This window comes from Rhinatrema bivittatum, chromosome 10 (assembly GCF_901001135.1).
Source record: "Rhinatrema bivittatum chromosome 10, aRhiBiv1.1, whole genome shotgun sequence".
In the NCBI taxonomy this organism is placed as follows: domain Eukaryota; kingdom Metazoa; phylum Chordata; class Amphibia; order Gymnophiona; family Rhinatrematidae; genus Rhinatrema; species Rhinatrema bivittatum.
Window position 1 is genome coordinate 24,704,950 of NC_042624.1, and position 15,125 is coordinate 24,720,074.

The window sequence follows — 15,125 nt, forward strand, 5'->3', positions numbered from 1 at the left end:
GGCTCCAGCTGTGCCCTCTGTCCCTGGGCAGGGACCTGGCGATAGCAGGATGGCGGCAGCTCTTCCTGGGCTGTGACTGCTCCCATGTCCAGTTCTACCACCTTCCTGCCCAGGCCCAGCACAGCCCACCCGATGCGATGGATGGCTAAGCCCTGGCCTGCTTACAATGAAGTTGCTACGTCCTGGCAGCTGCTTCCCTCCTGAGCTTGCAGTGCCTCCAGGGCACCGAGACTCAACAGGAGTAGCCATTGTTTCCTTCCCTGATTGGGCAGCCAGTGGGCCCCCCATCAGTATGGGTCAAGCTCCTCCTGGGGGGGGACCCACCCCTGCTCTATATGCTGGAACCATCCCATCACTTACCCTCCTGCCTCTCTTTAGCCCTGCTAGGGGACGGCAGCACATGGGAATGCGTTTTAGTGCTGTGCATCCATAGGGGAGCTGCCTCGCGGTTTGTCAAGCTTGAGGTAGGGTTGCCACCGGACCAGGTCACCTCTGACAGGCTGATTCACTTCTAGTTTTGTCCAGGGCTTGCAGTTCTTTCTTTCTTTGAGAAATTGAAAGGAGAAGTGCAGAGATGCAAAGGCCTTTATTCAATAGGGTTTTGTTTTGATTTTTTGCTATGGGCACAGAATGGAAAAAATGGCCTCTTGCAATAAGACCCAATGGCTCAGGCTGTCAGGATTTACCTAGGTTGGACGGCAAACTTCAATGCACGCGCTCTTCAAGACTGCCCTGCCTCCTGAAGCAACTTCCTGACTCAGCACAATGCGTGCTCATGATGCAAGGTCTACAACGCTGGAAATGAAATTCTGTTTACAAGTGTCTAACCTGGTCTGGCTCTAATAAATGTGGCTTGCCTGGTGGGTTTTGAAATTAGACCAGACAAGAAAAAGGCCAAAACTATGATGAAACGCTTCAGCAATTTAATAGCGAGCTCCTTCGGCGCGGAGGCATCAATTAGAGGAGACAGTGGGCGTGTCAGGTCAGAAGCAGCCAGCAGGGGGCGCACGCCCACCCCTTTCGTGCTCAGGAAAGGGAGTTTAGCAATTTATTAAGCAGCCCAGGGAGGAGTCTCGTGGGTTGCCTGCTAGGCAAGTTTGATTGCATGCATATTACTGCCTCTGGCAGGAAGTCTGCACTATATATATATATATATATATATATAATATTGAAAAAAGCAGATAAAACTTCGGAGGAGAGGGAGCTGCGACTCAGCCCTGCAGCAGGATGGGGGGATCTGCCTCGAGCCAGCTGGACGAGGGCAAATGCAGCTACATCCGAGGTAAGCGGGGCAGCGGCGCTGGGCTGGAGCCGGAGCGGAGCTCCTTCCAGACCACCTGGTGGCACCTGTGCCTGTCTGTCCCAATGCAGTCCCAGGGTTTAATGCATCCGAGAGAAAACTCAGGTGGGAGTAGCCTACTCACCCCCCCCCCCCCCCAAAAAAAAGGTGCCCAGAGAAGTGGGGATCGCAGACACCGGGGAACCCGTCCGGATCAATATGCGGGGAACGGAAATCCGGATCCCACTTACTAACTCGTTTGTTATTATATTGTATATTTTATTTTTAATGACACACGCAGCCAGGATCAGTGTCCTGTTCCAGCACAGAGGGGCCGATGGAATAAAACCTGTGCTAAAATTGGGGTTTTACTTAACAGCACATTAAAAAATAGGGGTCCCTTGGGATGGCGTAAGCTGATGGGATGCAAATTAAACAGGACTTAAAAATGTGTGCCAGCACGTGAATTAAAGTGAAAAATCCACACTAATGCAAGAAAAGTACTTAAAACAGGAGGTAAATGCTTGCAGACCGTGACCAAAACGGCCTTGCATGCAAGACTGGCACTGGGCATCCTGACTTGGGCACAACCGCACAGGCAAGACCATTTGGGCAAGGCATGCCAAGTGCAACCGAAAAGTAAGCTTTTAAAGGGGCAGGCACCTGCAGCTGAACGTATGCACGTTTGTTGCTGTGGCTCTCAAACGGCTGTAGTGGCCTGTTCCAGAAATCCTACCCTTTGATTTCTCTTGCCCACATGGCCTTGCATGCAGGATTGGCACTGTGCATTCTCACCTGGTATATGTTGCATGCAGGATTGGCACTGTGCATTCTCACCTGGTATATGTTGCATGCAGGATTGGCACGGTGCAGTCTCACCTGGTATATGTTGCATGTATATGTTGCATGCAGGATTGGCACGGTGCAGTCTCACTTGGTATATGTTGCATGCAGGATTGGCACGGTGCAGTCTCACTTGGTATATGTTGCATGCAGGATTGGCACTGTGCATTCTCACTTGGTATATGTTGCATGCAGGATTGGCACGGTGCATTCTCACCTGGTATAGTGTTGCATGCAAGTCCATTTTGGTTACACTCCTTCCAACTTCAAGTGCTTACTCCATACTCCTAGTTTAATGCACTTAAGTGGATTTTCGGCTTGGCCTAAGGTGATGTAAAAACTCGTTTTTCTGGTGGCCGTGATTTTCTACTGCTGGGTCCATGTGATAGTGGCTTTCTACCAGACTGGCCAGGCCACCAGAATTCTGAGTTTACTCCGCCTCAGACTAAAGAAGGTATAAACTCTCTAGAGATTGCACCTACAGCTGAGCAGAACATAAGCTCTCCTGGGAAGGCACCTACAGCTGAAGGTTGTGCATCCTGACTTTGAAATACTGTTCAGCTGTAGGTGCCTGCTGCAGAGAGCTTAGATTGCAAATGTAAATCCTCCTGGGTCTGGGGTGGAGAACCACACTGGGCACATTTGCCACCAGAACTGTGAGTTTTTGCCACTTCTGAATCAGAAGGTATAAGCTCTCTGGGGCAGGCAGCAGCCACAGGTTTTCTTAGCTTTCCTGAACAGCTGGACAGGACATGCACAGTGCTAAAGTGTATCCCCTATGTTCATCCGGCTGTAGGCACATTCCCCAGAGAGCTTATTCTTTGATTTTTACTTGCCATTGAATGAGAGAATGAGCTCACACGTTGGGATGCACAGCACCAATGTTGCGTGCAATGCCATTTTGACAAAGCATGTCAAATAAAGTCAATGAATAAGTTCTCTGGAGTACTTTGGTGCTGTGCATCTGACATCCTATTCAGCTTTAGGTGCCTGTCTACCCCCCAGAAAGTTTGTGCTTGGTTAAGCGAGCTGTAGGTGCCTGCCCCAGAGAGCTTATGCTTTGATATTACTTACCGTTCTCTGCCCAAAGGACATCGATTGCCAGATTTTGCTCTTTGCAAGCTGAACAATGTGCAAGCTCCCTGGGGTGCATATCCACAGTTAAACAGTGCGCCAGAGTTGGATGCCTGGTGCTGGTGTACTGTTCAGACGTAGGTGCCCTCCCCGAGACCATCAGAAATGAAACTCCTGGCTCTGAGGTGGAGTAAATGCACATTTCAGGTGGCCAACGTTATTCTGTTGCTGTGCCTGGTGTGGTAGAAGCAGCTAGATAGACACTGCCACACTGGGCACAGTATCAGTATAATATGGCAACCAGTTTTACTCCTGTTCTGACCCAGGAGTTACATTTCCAGGTTTAAGCAAACTGCCCTTTACTGCACCTCCCTGCATGGCTGGGGATTAGCTGATGCCTTCTTTTACATGGGATTTGCAAGCGCCCACACTAATCTTAGCGCTGGTTTATTTGCCTGTTTTAGTGCACAGTTTATAGGGGTTAACGCTGGTATGTAACGGGGGTTTTAACTCACTCCTGACAAATGCATGCCAAGGCAGGAGTAAAACGTGTGCTGACATTAGCGCCCTTTATTACATCAGCCACAGAGTCTTCCAGCTCAGGGATTTTATTAGATAAATAACTAGCATCGGGTGCGCACACAACTTTCCAAGTATTCCCTCTCTCTCCCTTTCTTTTCTTTCCGGTTCCCCCACCTACTGGATCAGTCCTCTTGCTCTCCCCGATTCGCAGTCCTCCAGTGGTCTCCAGTCCATCCCTGCTCTCACACATCCATCTGCTAACGCAGGACGCAGTGCTCCTCTTTCAGTCTGTTTACTGTGCCTCCTGCTTGTCTCTGGGCGTCTGTCCTCATCTACAATCTTCCTCGCTAGGCTGGAGAGTGTATGGAGAAAGTGACTTTCTGGCTAGGTAATGCGCTCCTCGGAGACAGGGGATTCCTCTGCGGGGGAAACAGCTCAAGTACCTCCCAGCAGAATTTGCATCTTACAATGCCAGATTTCTGATGTGGCTTTGACCCTTCGGACCCTTTGTTCAGAGTGAGCTGACTCAGATCTTAGAAGGCCTTGAATCACAACATTCGGCACGAGGAGCGGGTTTTCCCCCTCCCTGTCCTCTGGTTTCTGGTTGCTCAGTGATGATAGCCCCACCACAGTTCCTGAGGTCTTTTCTTGGCAGAACCTGACCCTTCTTAGCCTCCAGGCTCTCCCGGGCCAGTGGTGTCGGGAACAGGAAGAGCAAAGGTGGCGCAGAGGGGCCATGTTTGATATTACCAGGCTTTCTCCAGCAAATCCATTAGATTGTTCTTTTAGTTTGTTTGTTTGTTTGTTCATTTAATCGGTGACCCCTAAAATACAGGCACTCTTAGGTGGACACACTGAAAGAAAAGAACTTATACAAGAAGACTGGCTTGAGTTTGTACTTTGAATATTATGAGCTGTTCTTTTGCCATCGCACGAGCTCGTGCTGCTGCCATGGCCAATGTTTGTGCTCGCGTTTCAGCTCTGTTTCTTTCTGCTGGGTTTATTGCATGAACGGCTCCGATGTCATTTATTTGTTGAGATGCTACAGCAGGCCGCCCGGAGGGCTCAGGAGCAGTGATGTGCAACGCCAAGCCCCAGATCCGGGGTTCGTTTCTGAGCTTGGTACCTGCAGGGGTTGCACTGGTGAGTGAACCTCAGAGGGAGGCTTGGCCTTCATAAAACAGTGACATCTAGTGGCCGGGTTCAGGATGCACACGTGCCAGGTTCTGGAAGGAGCGGCAGCCTGTGGCCCCTGGCTGATTGTCTGGGCAACCCTTCCCCACCACTCCTGAATAGCTGCAGATAAAGCCTCATGGAGCCACAGCTCAAGGCGATGCTCGCTGCATTGCTAATGTTGGGGCGGGTGATGTGTACTGTTCTTGGCTTGTACACATTAAGGAGAGAGTGGATGTATGTGATTCCTTTTATATCAAGGGGATTATGTTTATTGTTTTTTATTTGTGTAATTGTAAACACAAATAAACTGTTTACTTGTTCAAAGATTAGGGGGAATACAATTAAGTTACTAGGTAACACATTTCAAACAAATAGGAGACTTTACTCACTGTACAATTAACTTCTGGAATTCATTGCCAGAGGATGTGGTGAAAGATGTTACTGTAGCAGGCTTTGAAAAAGGTTTGGACAAGTTTCTTGAGGAAAAGTCCATAAACCATTATTAAGGTGGAGTTGCAGATATCCGGTGCTTATTCTTGGGATAAGCAGCTTGGGATCTATTTACCCCTTGGGATCCTGCCAGGTACTTGTGACCTGGATTGGCCACTGTTGGAAACACAATACTGGGCTTGATGGACCCTCAGCCTGCTCCAGTATGCCAAGCCTTATGTTCAGATGTTATGGGAATTAAATGTGGTCTATCAGACATAAATAAATACATAGGAATTATTTTCGTTTGAGCTGGAAGTCCAAATGAACAGGAGAGAACCTTTGGGCCACAGAGAAAACAAGTTAAAGAGAGGGAGCCCATGGCACAGCTTGTATTGCTCTCAGCGTGGAAGGATTGTGTTCGCTAGTTTTTCTTTGGCCTTCTAAGTGTGTGGTAGCCATCAGGAGGGAGTTGGTGTCCCAGGGTATCAGAATTTTCCCTGTCTTACCATGCCGGGTCCGTTCCTGTTAGAGCCGCTCCTCGCTGGTCCCAGGTCGGCTTGAGGAGCCACATGTCACGCTCTGATTAGGGTGGGAGAGCTGGTGGGAGGAGTGTGGCCTGCCGTTTCAAGCCTTTGACCCAGAAGCGCTGGGGACATCAACCTGTGTGACCTTGGGCAAGTCACCTTTCTCTGTCTGTGCCGCCAGGACTCATTTAAAAGGAAGGTATTTTGTTTTAATCTACGATGCGCCATGCTGGGTCTATCAAGCCCTGCATCCTCTCTCTGACGGTTGCCAGTTTGGCTGACGAGAGCCTGGCACATCCCAAAAAGCAGCTCTGTTTCTTGTTGCTCACTCCCAGGATATGCAAGGGACGTGCTTATTTACGTGCAGCATTTGCACGCGTAAAGGTAGGGATGCCCTATAGTAACGCAGAGTGAAGGGGAGGAAAATACAGTCTCTTTACAGATCTAACCAGGGCGGCATTTTTCTTTCCTTCGGCCGTACTGAAGTGGGAGTGTCAGGAAGGCACCGAGGGCTTGCTAATACGATTGAAGAGGAGCTGACTGAGAGCGAGTGCTCTGACATGGAGCCCTCCATAGAGGAGGAACGTACGCCGTGTGTTTACAGAACCGCGGGAGGTGGGACTCGCACAGTCAATAGGAAACCTCAGAAATAAATCTGCATTACAGGGAGACTTGGTTGAAGGGCTGAGTGTTCATTCTAACTCCTACGCTTGTAGCACTTTTATGAGAAACGAGCAAGGTGTGTGTAAGAAGTGAAATCTTGATATTAGTTGATGAGCGTGTTGGCAAATGCAGAAACTAACAAATGGGGAAAGCAAACTTTTCCAAGGTCTCTATCTTGGACCAAGAACTGTCAACGGTTCTTCCATTACTGGAGCGTGTGCGCCTTCCACTCAGATACTCGCCCGACTTTACTGCAAGACTTCCAACATAAACAGAAGCGTCTAGGCTTGTGCTGTGCTGGAGGGGATGGAGGGGCTCGGGCTCGCTGTGGATGGGAGGAACTCAAGTTCCTGGGAGGGAGGGCGGCTGCCATTACTGCAGTGACCCCTGCTGGCAGAAGAGAGCATTGAGGGGTTTGAGTTTCTTTCCAGTTCTTGGTCAGTGGGCTGGAGAGACAGTCTAGGTAGGTAGAGGTGTTTAAAAATGAAGGAAAGAATGGCGAGAGAGAGAGAACAAGGATCATCTGGTTGCGGCATCTTGCAAGCTAAAGCCTTTCTCTTATAAACCTTTCACTGCCTTACAAGTTGGAAGGAAAGCTTTGTCACAGGCCCTGCACGTCAGTGATTCTCGTGTTCCCTTCCCTGGGGCCAGGGCTGGATTAACTTAGCGCATGCTTAGGGCCTGCATTCAAGAGAAGACCCTCGGACCCGCCTGCTCTCCTGCAGGAAACTCCCATCATGTGCCGAGGACCTGGGGCCAAGATAGGGTTGGAAACCCATTAGTTGGCAGGACCATGAAACTGGCAATCTTCTTGCCTTCCTGGCAGCAGATACCTCCCTCTTCACATGGCTGCAGCCCCTTCCTGCCAGCCCACTGCAGACCTCCACTCCCGCACCAGACGTGAGCCCTGCCTCCTCCTTGCTCCCTGGACCCGAGGTTGCCCATGGGTAAGGAAGAGAAATTGGGTCGGAGTCAGGGAGGCCTGGGGGGAGGGGGGAACTCTCTCTTTATTTTGTGGTTGGATGGGGAAGGGGGTTTGAGCCAGGGTGGGACTGCCTATACAGCACTCTCTTAGCGGGGTGGAGTAGGGATGGAGGTGAGGGAGGACATCTTGTCCTGGGGGAGGATTTGGCACTGGGGAGGGATCTGAACTCTGAGAAGGCTGCACCTTTGAGGGCTGGGAACATGCAGTTTAGTAAATCCCATGAGAAATTACTGGTCTTCAAATTATGCATCAATGCGCTGATTTTAATGCTGCCTACTAAATAGGCTCTTTATTTGCATCCCGTTAACAAGAGCCTTCCTGTTCCAACGCTTGCTGCAGCCTTGGTGCCTGTACTTCTGATAGAAAACCAGTACTGTCAGAACCAGAGAGCATCCTGATGGCATTCAGAAAACCTGCACCTGTTCTGATTTTGTTCTGGATTGCTAATATGTTCTTTCTAAAAAAAAAAAAAAAAAGGAATCCTAATTTCATTGAAAATCTAAAGAATGGAGCAGATAAATCGTAGGTCATATCTGAATATTTGCATCGTCTGTATATGTGCTCATGTTCTTTATTGCTAATGCAGTCAGCCTTGGGGCTAACTTAGGGAAAAGCGGAATATCCCATGTTGTTATGAGTAAATAAAATATAATTTGCACCAGAAATAGTGAGCTCCAGAGAGTGACTCGGGCACAGATTTACCAGTCAGCAGAGCAGGTGTCAACGAAAATTGCTCGGTTTTACTCTTCCTTGCCATTTCATAACCTGGAAGGGCCCCGTTGACCTGCAGCGGCATTTGGTTAGTAGCTGTTTTCTTCTGATGTCGCTTGTCAGCGTAATTGTTGCCTCCGCCAGGCTAAACGGCGCCCTAGGCGGTGACCTGGGATGGCCAGATGTCCACATGGGTAAAGGCAGCTGGGGGTATAAATCCACTCCTGGCTCTAGGCGCATTTATAGCTCTTTGGTACCTTCTAGACGTCCATATCTTCAAGGCTGCTGCTGCCAGCTTTCTTTCCTCTCTTTCAAATACTAACATAACAGTGAATAACAAAATTAAAAACCCCTCCTAGCATTGACTGAGGGTCTCAGAAGGACTTGGAGGTTGGTTGGAAACTCTCTGAATCTTCACGTCGCCCTAGGGGATGATATAAAGCCAACGCGGAAAGTTGGAAGGAGCGTGACTAGACTGAGCTGTAATATTTCTTCTCCCTGTAGCAAACTATAAAAAGCTATTTTGTTCATAGGCCTCGATTTAATTTGCAGCAGAGCTCTGGCCCTTTTTTTTTTTTGGTTTCTTTTTCTAAAGTGTCTTCACCACTGCAGAAAAACCGTGATTAGAAAAAGTCATTGAGAAATTGCTCAGCTGCTATGGAAAGTGTGAATAATGTCCCAGCTCCTTAGTTTGAATGGCTGAGGAGGAGGGGCTTTCAGACACTTCAGAGCACTACCAGGGCCTAAGGATGAAATGAACCCCAATGAAATAGGAGAGTGCTTTTATTTTGTTGGACTAAGCTGAAATGCCGATTTAGCTTCTGCTGATCCTTCCTGTGCTGCTAAGGTTGGATCCATCACGGCCAATTCAACATCAGCGCACAGAGAGCGGGTGCTTTCCCAACACGAGCCCAGCTACCTCTCCTGGGCACCCGAGGTCATACTGAAATGACCTGATGCGCTGGAGAAAGTTGGGCGTCCCTAGCGCGGCCTTGGCACCGGGCAAGTACAATACCTGGCTGGGTGCCCGGCGGCTGATCTGACCTACACTCCCTCCCCCCAAGGTCTGGTCCAGGTCTGACCCATGGCTCCAGTACCTGAATTTGGAGATCGGAAGTCCTTACGGTAAAACCGCCCTTGCCGGACTGCAAATCTCCTCTCTCCCGGCCAGGAACCCCTGCTGCAAACCCTCCTCCAGGAGGGCTCTTCCCAATTGGTCCTCTTCACTGATATTTGTCGGTGAAAGGACCAATCCCCTTTCAGGACAGCCTTGTGATTGGTCCATTCAGTGATGGAGTGAATGAATATTAAGGCACTAATCTCTTTTTTGCATTCGGGGGTCATGGACGCCCGTCCAGTCGCGCGTTGAGCCCGTGCGCTGCATCGGCCTGACAGAGTGCAAAGCGGGCCTCCAGGAACAGGAGCAGTCCAGCAGGGAGGCCTCTCGATGCGCTGGGCCCTGTCTCTCTCTGCATTTAATGATGGCCCCACCCACCCACCCAACATAAAAAGCCCACATTGATCCATGCAGTCTGCCCAATTGCAATGGGTTCACTTTGGTTAGATAAATAGTACCACTTGGTTAGATAAATAGTACCACTTGGTACTATTTCTCTCCTTTACCTCAAACTCTAAGTTCCTACTAAGTTAGCCATGTTATTTATACCCAATTGTTGGATGTAATTGTTTATTTGTTTAATTGTTCAATCTGTTTGATGTAATTTTCTGTTCCTTGTTCTGTGTAAACCGAAGTGGTATGCACAAGTGCATGAACTCCGGTATATAAAAGCCTTTAAATAAATAAATAAATGTAAATTCTCATAACCAACTTTTGTCATCTTCCTCACACAAGATCAACACTAAATCCAAAATCCAGCTTTCCTGTTCATGCCTTTCTTATTAAGCTTTCTAATAAGCCAAACAGCTCTCAAATGATCAAAGCTATCATCCCAAACAGCCGGCCCTCCCCTGGCTCACCGTGCTTTGGGGTTTAACCATGCTCACCCCGTGCAGGGTACATGTGTGAGTAATTTTACATTCCTTGAGATGCACAAAAAGCCAGCTTTTTTTTTTTTTTTAATTCAGCATCCCATGGTAGCAATTCTGTGGCTGCACATTCATGGCAAGCTAAGGACCTGATGTAGGAAGATTTTTCTTCCCATTCCACGGCTATGAGACGAGAGCTCTGTTCAGACACTATACACATCATGTGGTGTCATTTTGGGACACACTTAGTAACAAAGAATAAGCACAAAGTCCTTTAGCTTAAAATCACAAAAAATGGAAAAGAACTTTTCTCTTTCCGTGCATTACACAGCGTTTTCTGCAGTTACAAGGGGTCAGGCTGCAAAAAATGCTCAGCTCCCTGCATTTTAAGAACCTAAATGTAGGTGTATTTTCAGGTAAACCTAAGGCTTCAGCTGAAAATGTTCTCAAAATCAAGAAGCTGGATTCGGACATGAACTTCATGTGCTTAGATTTAGGCACCTAAACGAGGCACCTCCTGTTGAAAATCAGTGCCAAGTGCTCAGACTTTTAACCCCACCCTCACTCCCCCCGTACAGATTTTAGGGATCTGTGTTTAGCCATCTGGTAAATGTAGATGGTCAGCCCTGGTCAGTTGTCTAAGGGGCTGATTTAGGCACCTAAGGTAAGTACCGAAACCCTTTGAAAATTGACCCCATGTCGACTCCTGAACTACAGATGCTTAAAGTCAGAATTAAGCTATGAAATAAAAGGCTCAGTGCAGGAGGATGCGGCAGCAGTGACAGCAAGCGAACGAGTCCCCCCGAAGTCCTACTGAATTCTTACAATGGGTGCGGGGGGTGAAAGAAAACAGCATCATGTGATTTCCAAAGAGGCATCTCACCTTCAACAGCCCAGATTTTGGGAAGAATTGAAAAGGCCCTGAAGGGCATAATAGTGCCAAGCTTGAGGGGAGTAAAATCCTTTTAATGTGATTTTTGTTTTCTGCAACCTGCGGGGCTTGGCGCCTGCCAGGGGAGCTCTTATCCCCTCTCTGTCGCACGCCAGGCCATGGAGGAGTCTCTCTTTTTGGGTGCAGGTTGGGTATGGTCTGCAGTGGCCTTCTGCCGGCCGGGTGTGTAGAGCCCCAAAGCACCGAAATCTCAGAGATAAAGAAACGCTCTCCCCTGCAGCTGCACAGAGTAGGAGTGAAAATCCTAAAGTAGAGGGAGCCAAGGCCTGTGCTTCTGGAGAGCCTCCTACGCTGCACGCTGCCTTTTGATACTTCGCTTGCCGTAAATACTAAGGCTGCCGGAAATGTGGTTAGCACTGAAACAAAATGTCTTGTGTTTCCGGTGATGCTTTGCAGTGACAGGTGCTAAGTTCCTTAAATTTGAAAGCAAAACGTTTTCCTCTGCGTTGCTGGGTTATGCATCAGGGTTGTGTTATCCAAGATGCCCAAAACGGTGGTTCTGGAGGCTCCAACTGAGGATCTCAGATTGCACTTCTAAAGCTTAAAGCTAAGACATCGGTAATTTACCACTGTCCCATGTGGAATCTGTCTCGGAGACTTCCAGCCGTGCACTGCAGGTTTCCTCTTTGTATTACTGTGGCGCAATCTAAGTCTGTAGCAATGCAATTCTTTTTACAATTCTACCACTGGGACTGGCTCCCTGGCTACATTTCCAAAACCACTTTCTTGTCATACAGAGAAGACATTGGCTTTCCTGATTTGTGACCACTATATGACAAAACCTGGGGCATCCCTATCATAGAGGGTACTAAATCCCTCAATGGCTCAACAATTCACCAGTGCTGCTTTTGTTATGTTTTATATTATTTTGCACTTATAGACAGACTTGCAAGAAGAAAAGAACAACCCAAAGCATTTTACAGCAAAATAATAAATAATCAAATGCATCATAACAAATTACTCAATGCAAATACATCAATAAACACAGTAATCAAAAATTCATCAATATAATAATACATCAAGCAATCCAGAAAACATAACTTTATACCCTCATTTTACTTTTCGTAGGAGAGTAATGATACAGCAAAATACCAAATATATCATGGTCACTGATGGGAGAGGAATTGTGTTACAGTTTAAAACTCAAGTTGCCATGATCAGAAGTCAATCATTACCAGGACAGCAATAACTTCTACTTTACTTGTCGCAGATCAGCACAAATTTCCATGTTTTGATGGGTAGTCCAAAAGTGCTCACAGGAAACTTGATTGATTCTCATAGCAATCTGCACATTTTTCAACTGTACATTGCTGTAATTAACGTCCCTCCTCTTGATCGGTTGAAACAGTAGCCCACGTTATCCTCTTAAAAAAAATTGTCCTAATTAACAAAAACTATTTTCTTCCAGATTTATAGTATTACTGCAGGGATGGTTAACTCCGGTTCTTGAGAGCCACAAGCGTGCCAGGGTTGTTTCAGGATATCCACAATGAATATGCATGAGAGAGATTTGCATGCACTGTCACTATTGTATGGGTAACACTCCATGAAGTTAGCAGGTAGCACATTTAAAACAAATTGGAGAAAATTCTTTTTCACTCGGTGCACAATTAAGATCTGGAATTCATTGCCATCACATGTGGCTATGGCAGTTAGTGTAGCTGGGTTTAAAAAAGGTTTGGATAAGTTCCTGGAGGAAAAGTCCATAAACTGCTATTAAGAGGGAATGCTTGTAGCATTGGATCTATTTAATGCTTAGGTATTTGCCAGGTACTTGTGACTTGGCTTGGCCACTGTTGGAGACAGGATACTGGGTTTGATGGACCCTTGGTCTGACCCAATATGGCTTAGCTTATGTTCTTCAGCTCTGGAATTCATTGTCCTTAAATTTTTTTTTTTTTTTTTTTTAGTTTAAAATGTGTTGTTTTTCATATTGGGGGCTGCTGCTTGAACTTGCCTCCTTGCCCTCATGGCTCTTTGCTTATAATGGTGATGTTTTGTGCATATTTTTAATTGGTAATAACTGTCTGTTTTGTATAAAAATGTTTTCTTGAAAAAAAACCCAGCAATTCAATAGACTGGCATGATGACAAATTATTTTAGGTGGTTGGCTGGATGTTGATGACTATTACGATTGGATGGTACTGTTATTGGACTTTTTATGAAACTACCACTTCCTTCGTTATATATTATACTTTGTTGTGACAGCCTGGTTTTTTGTCCATATTGGTTAGCGGTATTTTTCATACAGTCTTTGCTCATTAAAGTATTCTGTATTGTTACAGCCAGTTTCCCAACTTGGAAACTCAAGAGAGGAGCTCCAAGCCCTGGTCTCCACCACTGAGCCAGGAGAGGACCTCCCCTGGTTCTCTCTATCTATCAAGGAAGCGTGGGATAAACATAGGATCTCTAAGGGAGTGGTAAGGATTGTAAAGCTGAATAGTTGGTGTGGCTGGGCAGACTAGATAGGCCACAATGGTCCGTTTTCTGTATTTCTAGGTTTCTTTTACCATGTCCTCATCACAGGTCAGCGATGAGGTGTGCAGTAGCAATGGGAATCTGGCCAGAGCCATAGTGTGGATGCTTCTGTTATGGCCCCTGGAACTGGAGTGAGGTCACTAGTTCATTTCATAAAGGCTGCCTGACCTGGATTTAAGCTCGTGATCTTGAGGTGAAAGGCTCTGTGTATTGCTGCGGCCATTTCCCTGAGCCGGTCAGTCCCCCCTGCCAGGGCTGGAGAGCCCTATCTCTTTCAGTCTGCTTGTGCCTATTCCTCGTGCATCACGCTTCTCTCACATATAAGAGATGTGAGGAAAAAAACGTTTGAGAACTCAGTTGACAGATATACAAGACATTCTTTGGGTTTATCAAATCGGTTTGGGAAACTTAAAACAAATAATGGATGTGGATTCTTCTAATCGGTGAATTGCATTGCAGTTTGAGCGCAGATTCACCTGAGGGAGGACATGAAAGAAATCAACTGTGAAACATTTAATTTTCCAAAGGGAAATTATGAGAAAATGAGAAAAATGGTTAGGAAAAAACAGAAAGGAGCAGCTGCAAAGGTTAAGACTTTACATAGACTCTGTTCAAGAATACCTTCAAGGAAGGCCAAACGACTGGCAGCATGGAATAGAGATGAGAGAGAGACTGTTATAGCCAAAAGAACATCTTTCAAAAATGGAAAAGGGATCCAAATGAAGGAAACAGCATAAGCACTGGAAAGTTAGAAGCAAAGCATTGATAAGGAAGACTAGGATAGATTTTGAAAAGAAGCTTGCTGAATAAGCAAAAATTCAGGTACATTCGGGACAAAAAAGCCCAAGAGAGAATCAGTTGGACTATTAGATGTTTGAGGAATAAAATGTGCACTAATGGAGGATGAGGCCATAGCAGAGAGATGTAATGATTTCTTTGCTTCTGTTTTTACTGAGGGGGATGTAAGTCAGATACCTATACCAGAAGTGATTATTTAAAAGTGATGATTCAGAGGAACTGAAACAAATCTCATTGAACTTGTAAGTTGTAACAGGGCAAATTGACAAACTTAACGAGTAGCAAATCAACTGGACTGGATGTTATACATCCCAAAGTACTGAAAGAACTGAGAAATTAAATTGCAGATCTATCATTACAATTAGCTACTGTACCTGAAGATTGGAGGGTGGCCAACGTAATGCCAGTTTTTTAAAAAAAGCGTTCCAGAGGTGATCCAGGAAACTACAAACCAGTGAGTCCGATATTGGTGCCGGGAAAAATGGTTGAAACTGTTCTAAAGAACAAAATTACTGGACATATAGATAAGACATAGCTCAGTGTTGGGACAAACTAAACCCATGTTGGCTTGTTTAAAGATGGGTTTAGCTACACTAATCTGCTACGTTTTTTTGAAGGTGCGAATAAAAATGTGGATAAAGGTGAGCCAGTTGAATTAGTGTATCTGGACTTTCAAAAAGCATTTGACAAAGTACCTGATAA

General features: G+C 46.5%; 1 protein-coding gene across 1 annotated transcript in view; it reads left to right on the forward strand.

Annotated features, from left to right (window-relative positions):
- The first annotated feature begins 1,073 nt into the window (after positions 1 to 1,073).
- The window catches only part of LOC115099991 (protein Niban-like), a 178,184-nt gene continuing 164,132 nt past the window's right edge, over positions 1,074 to 15,125 (forward strand). The window contains exon 1 of the mRNA XM_029618115.1: positions 1,074 to 1,282. Within this exon, the coding sequence (XP_029473975.1) occupies positions 1,228 to 1,282 (55 nt within the window). The 5' untranslated portion in view covers positions 1,074 to 1,227. The remainder of the gene's footprint in view (positions 1,283 to 15,125) is intronic.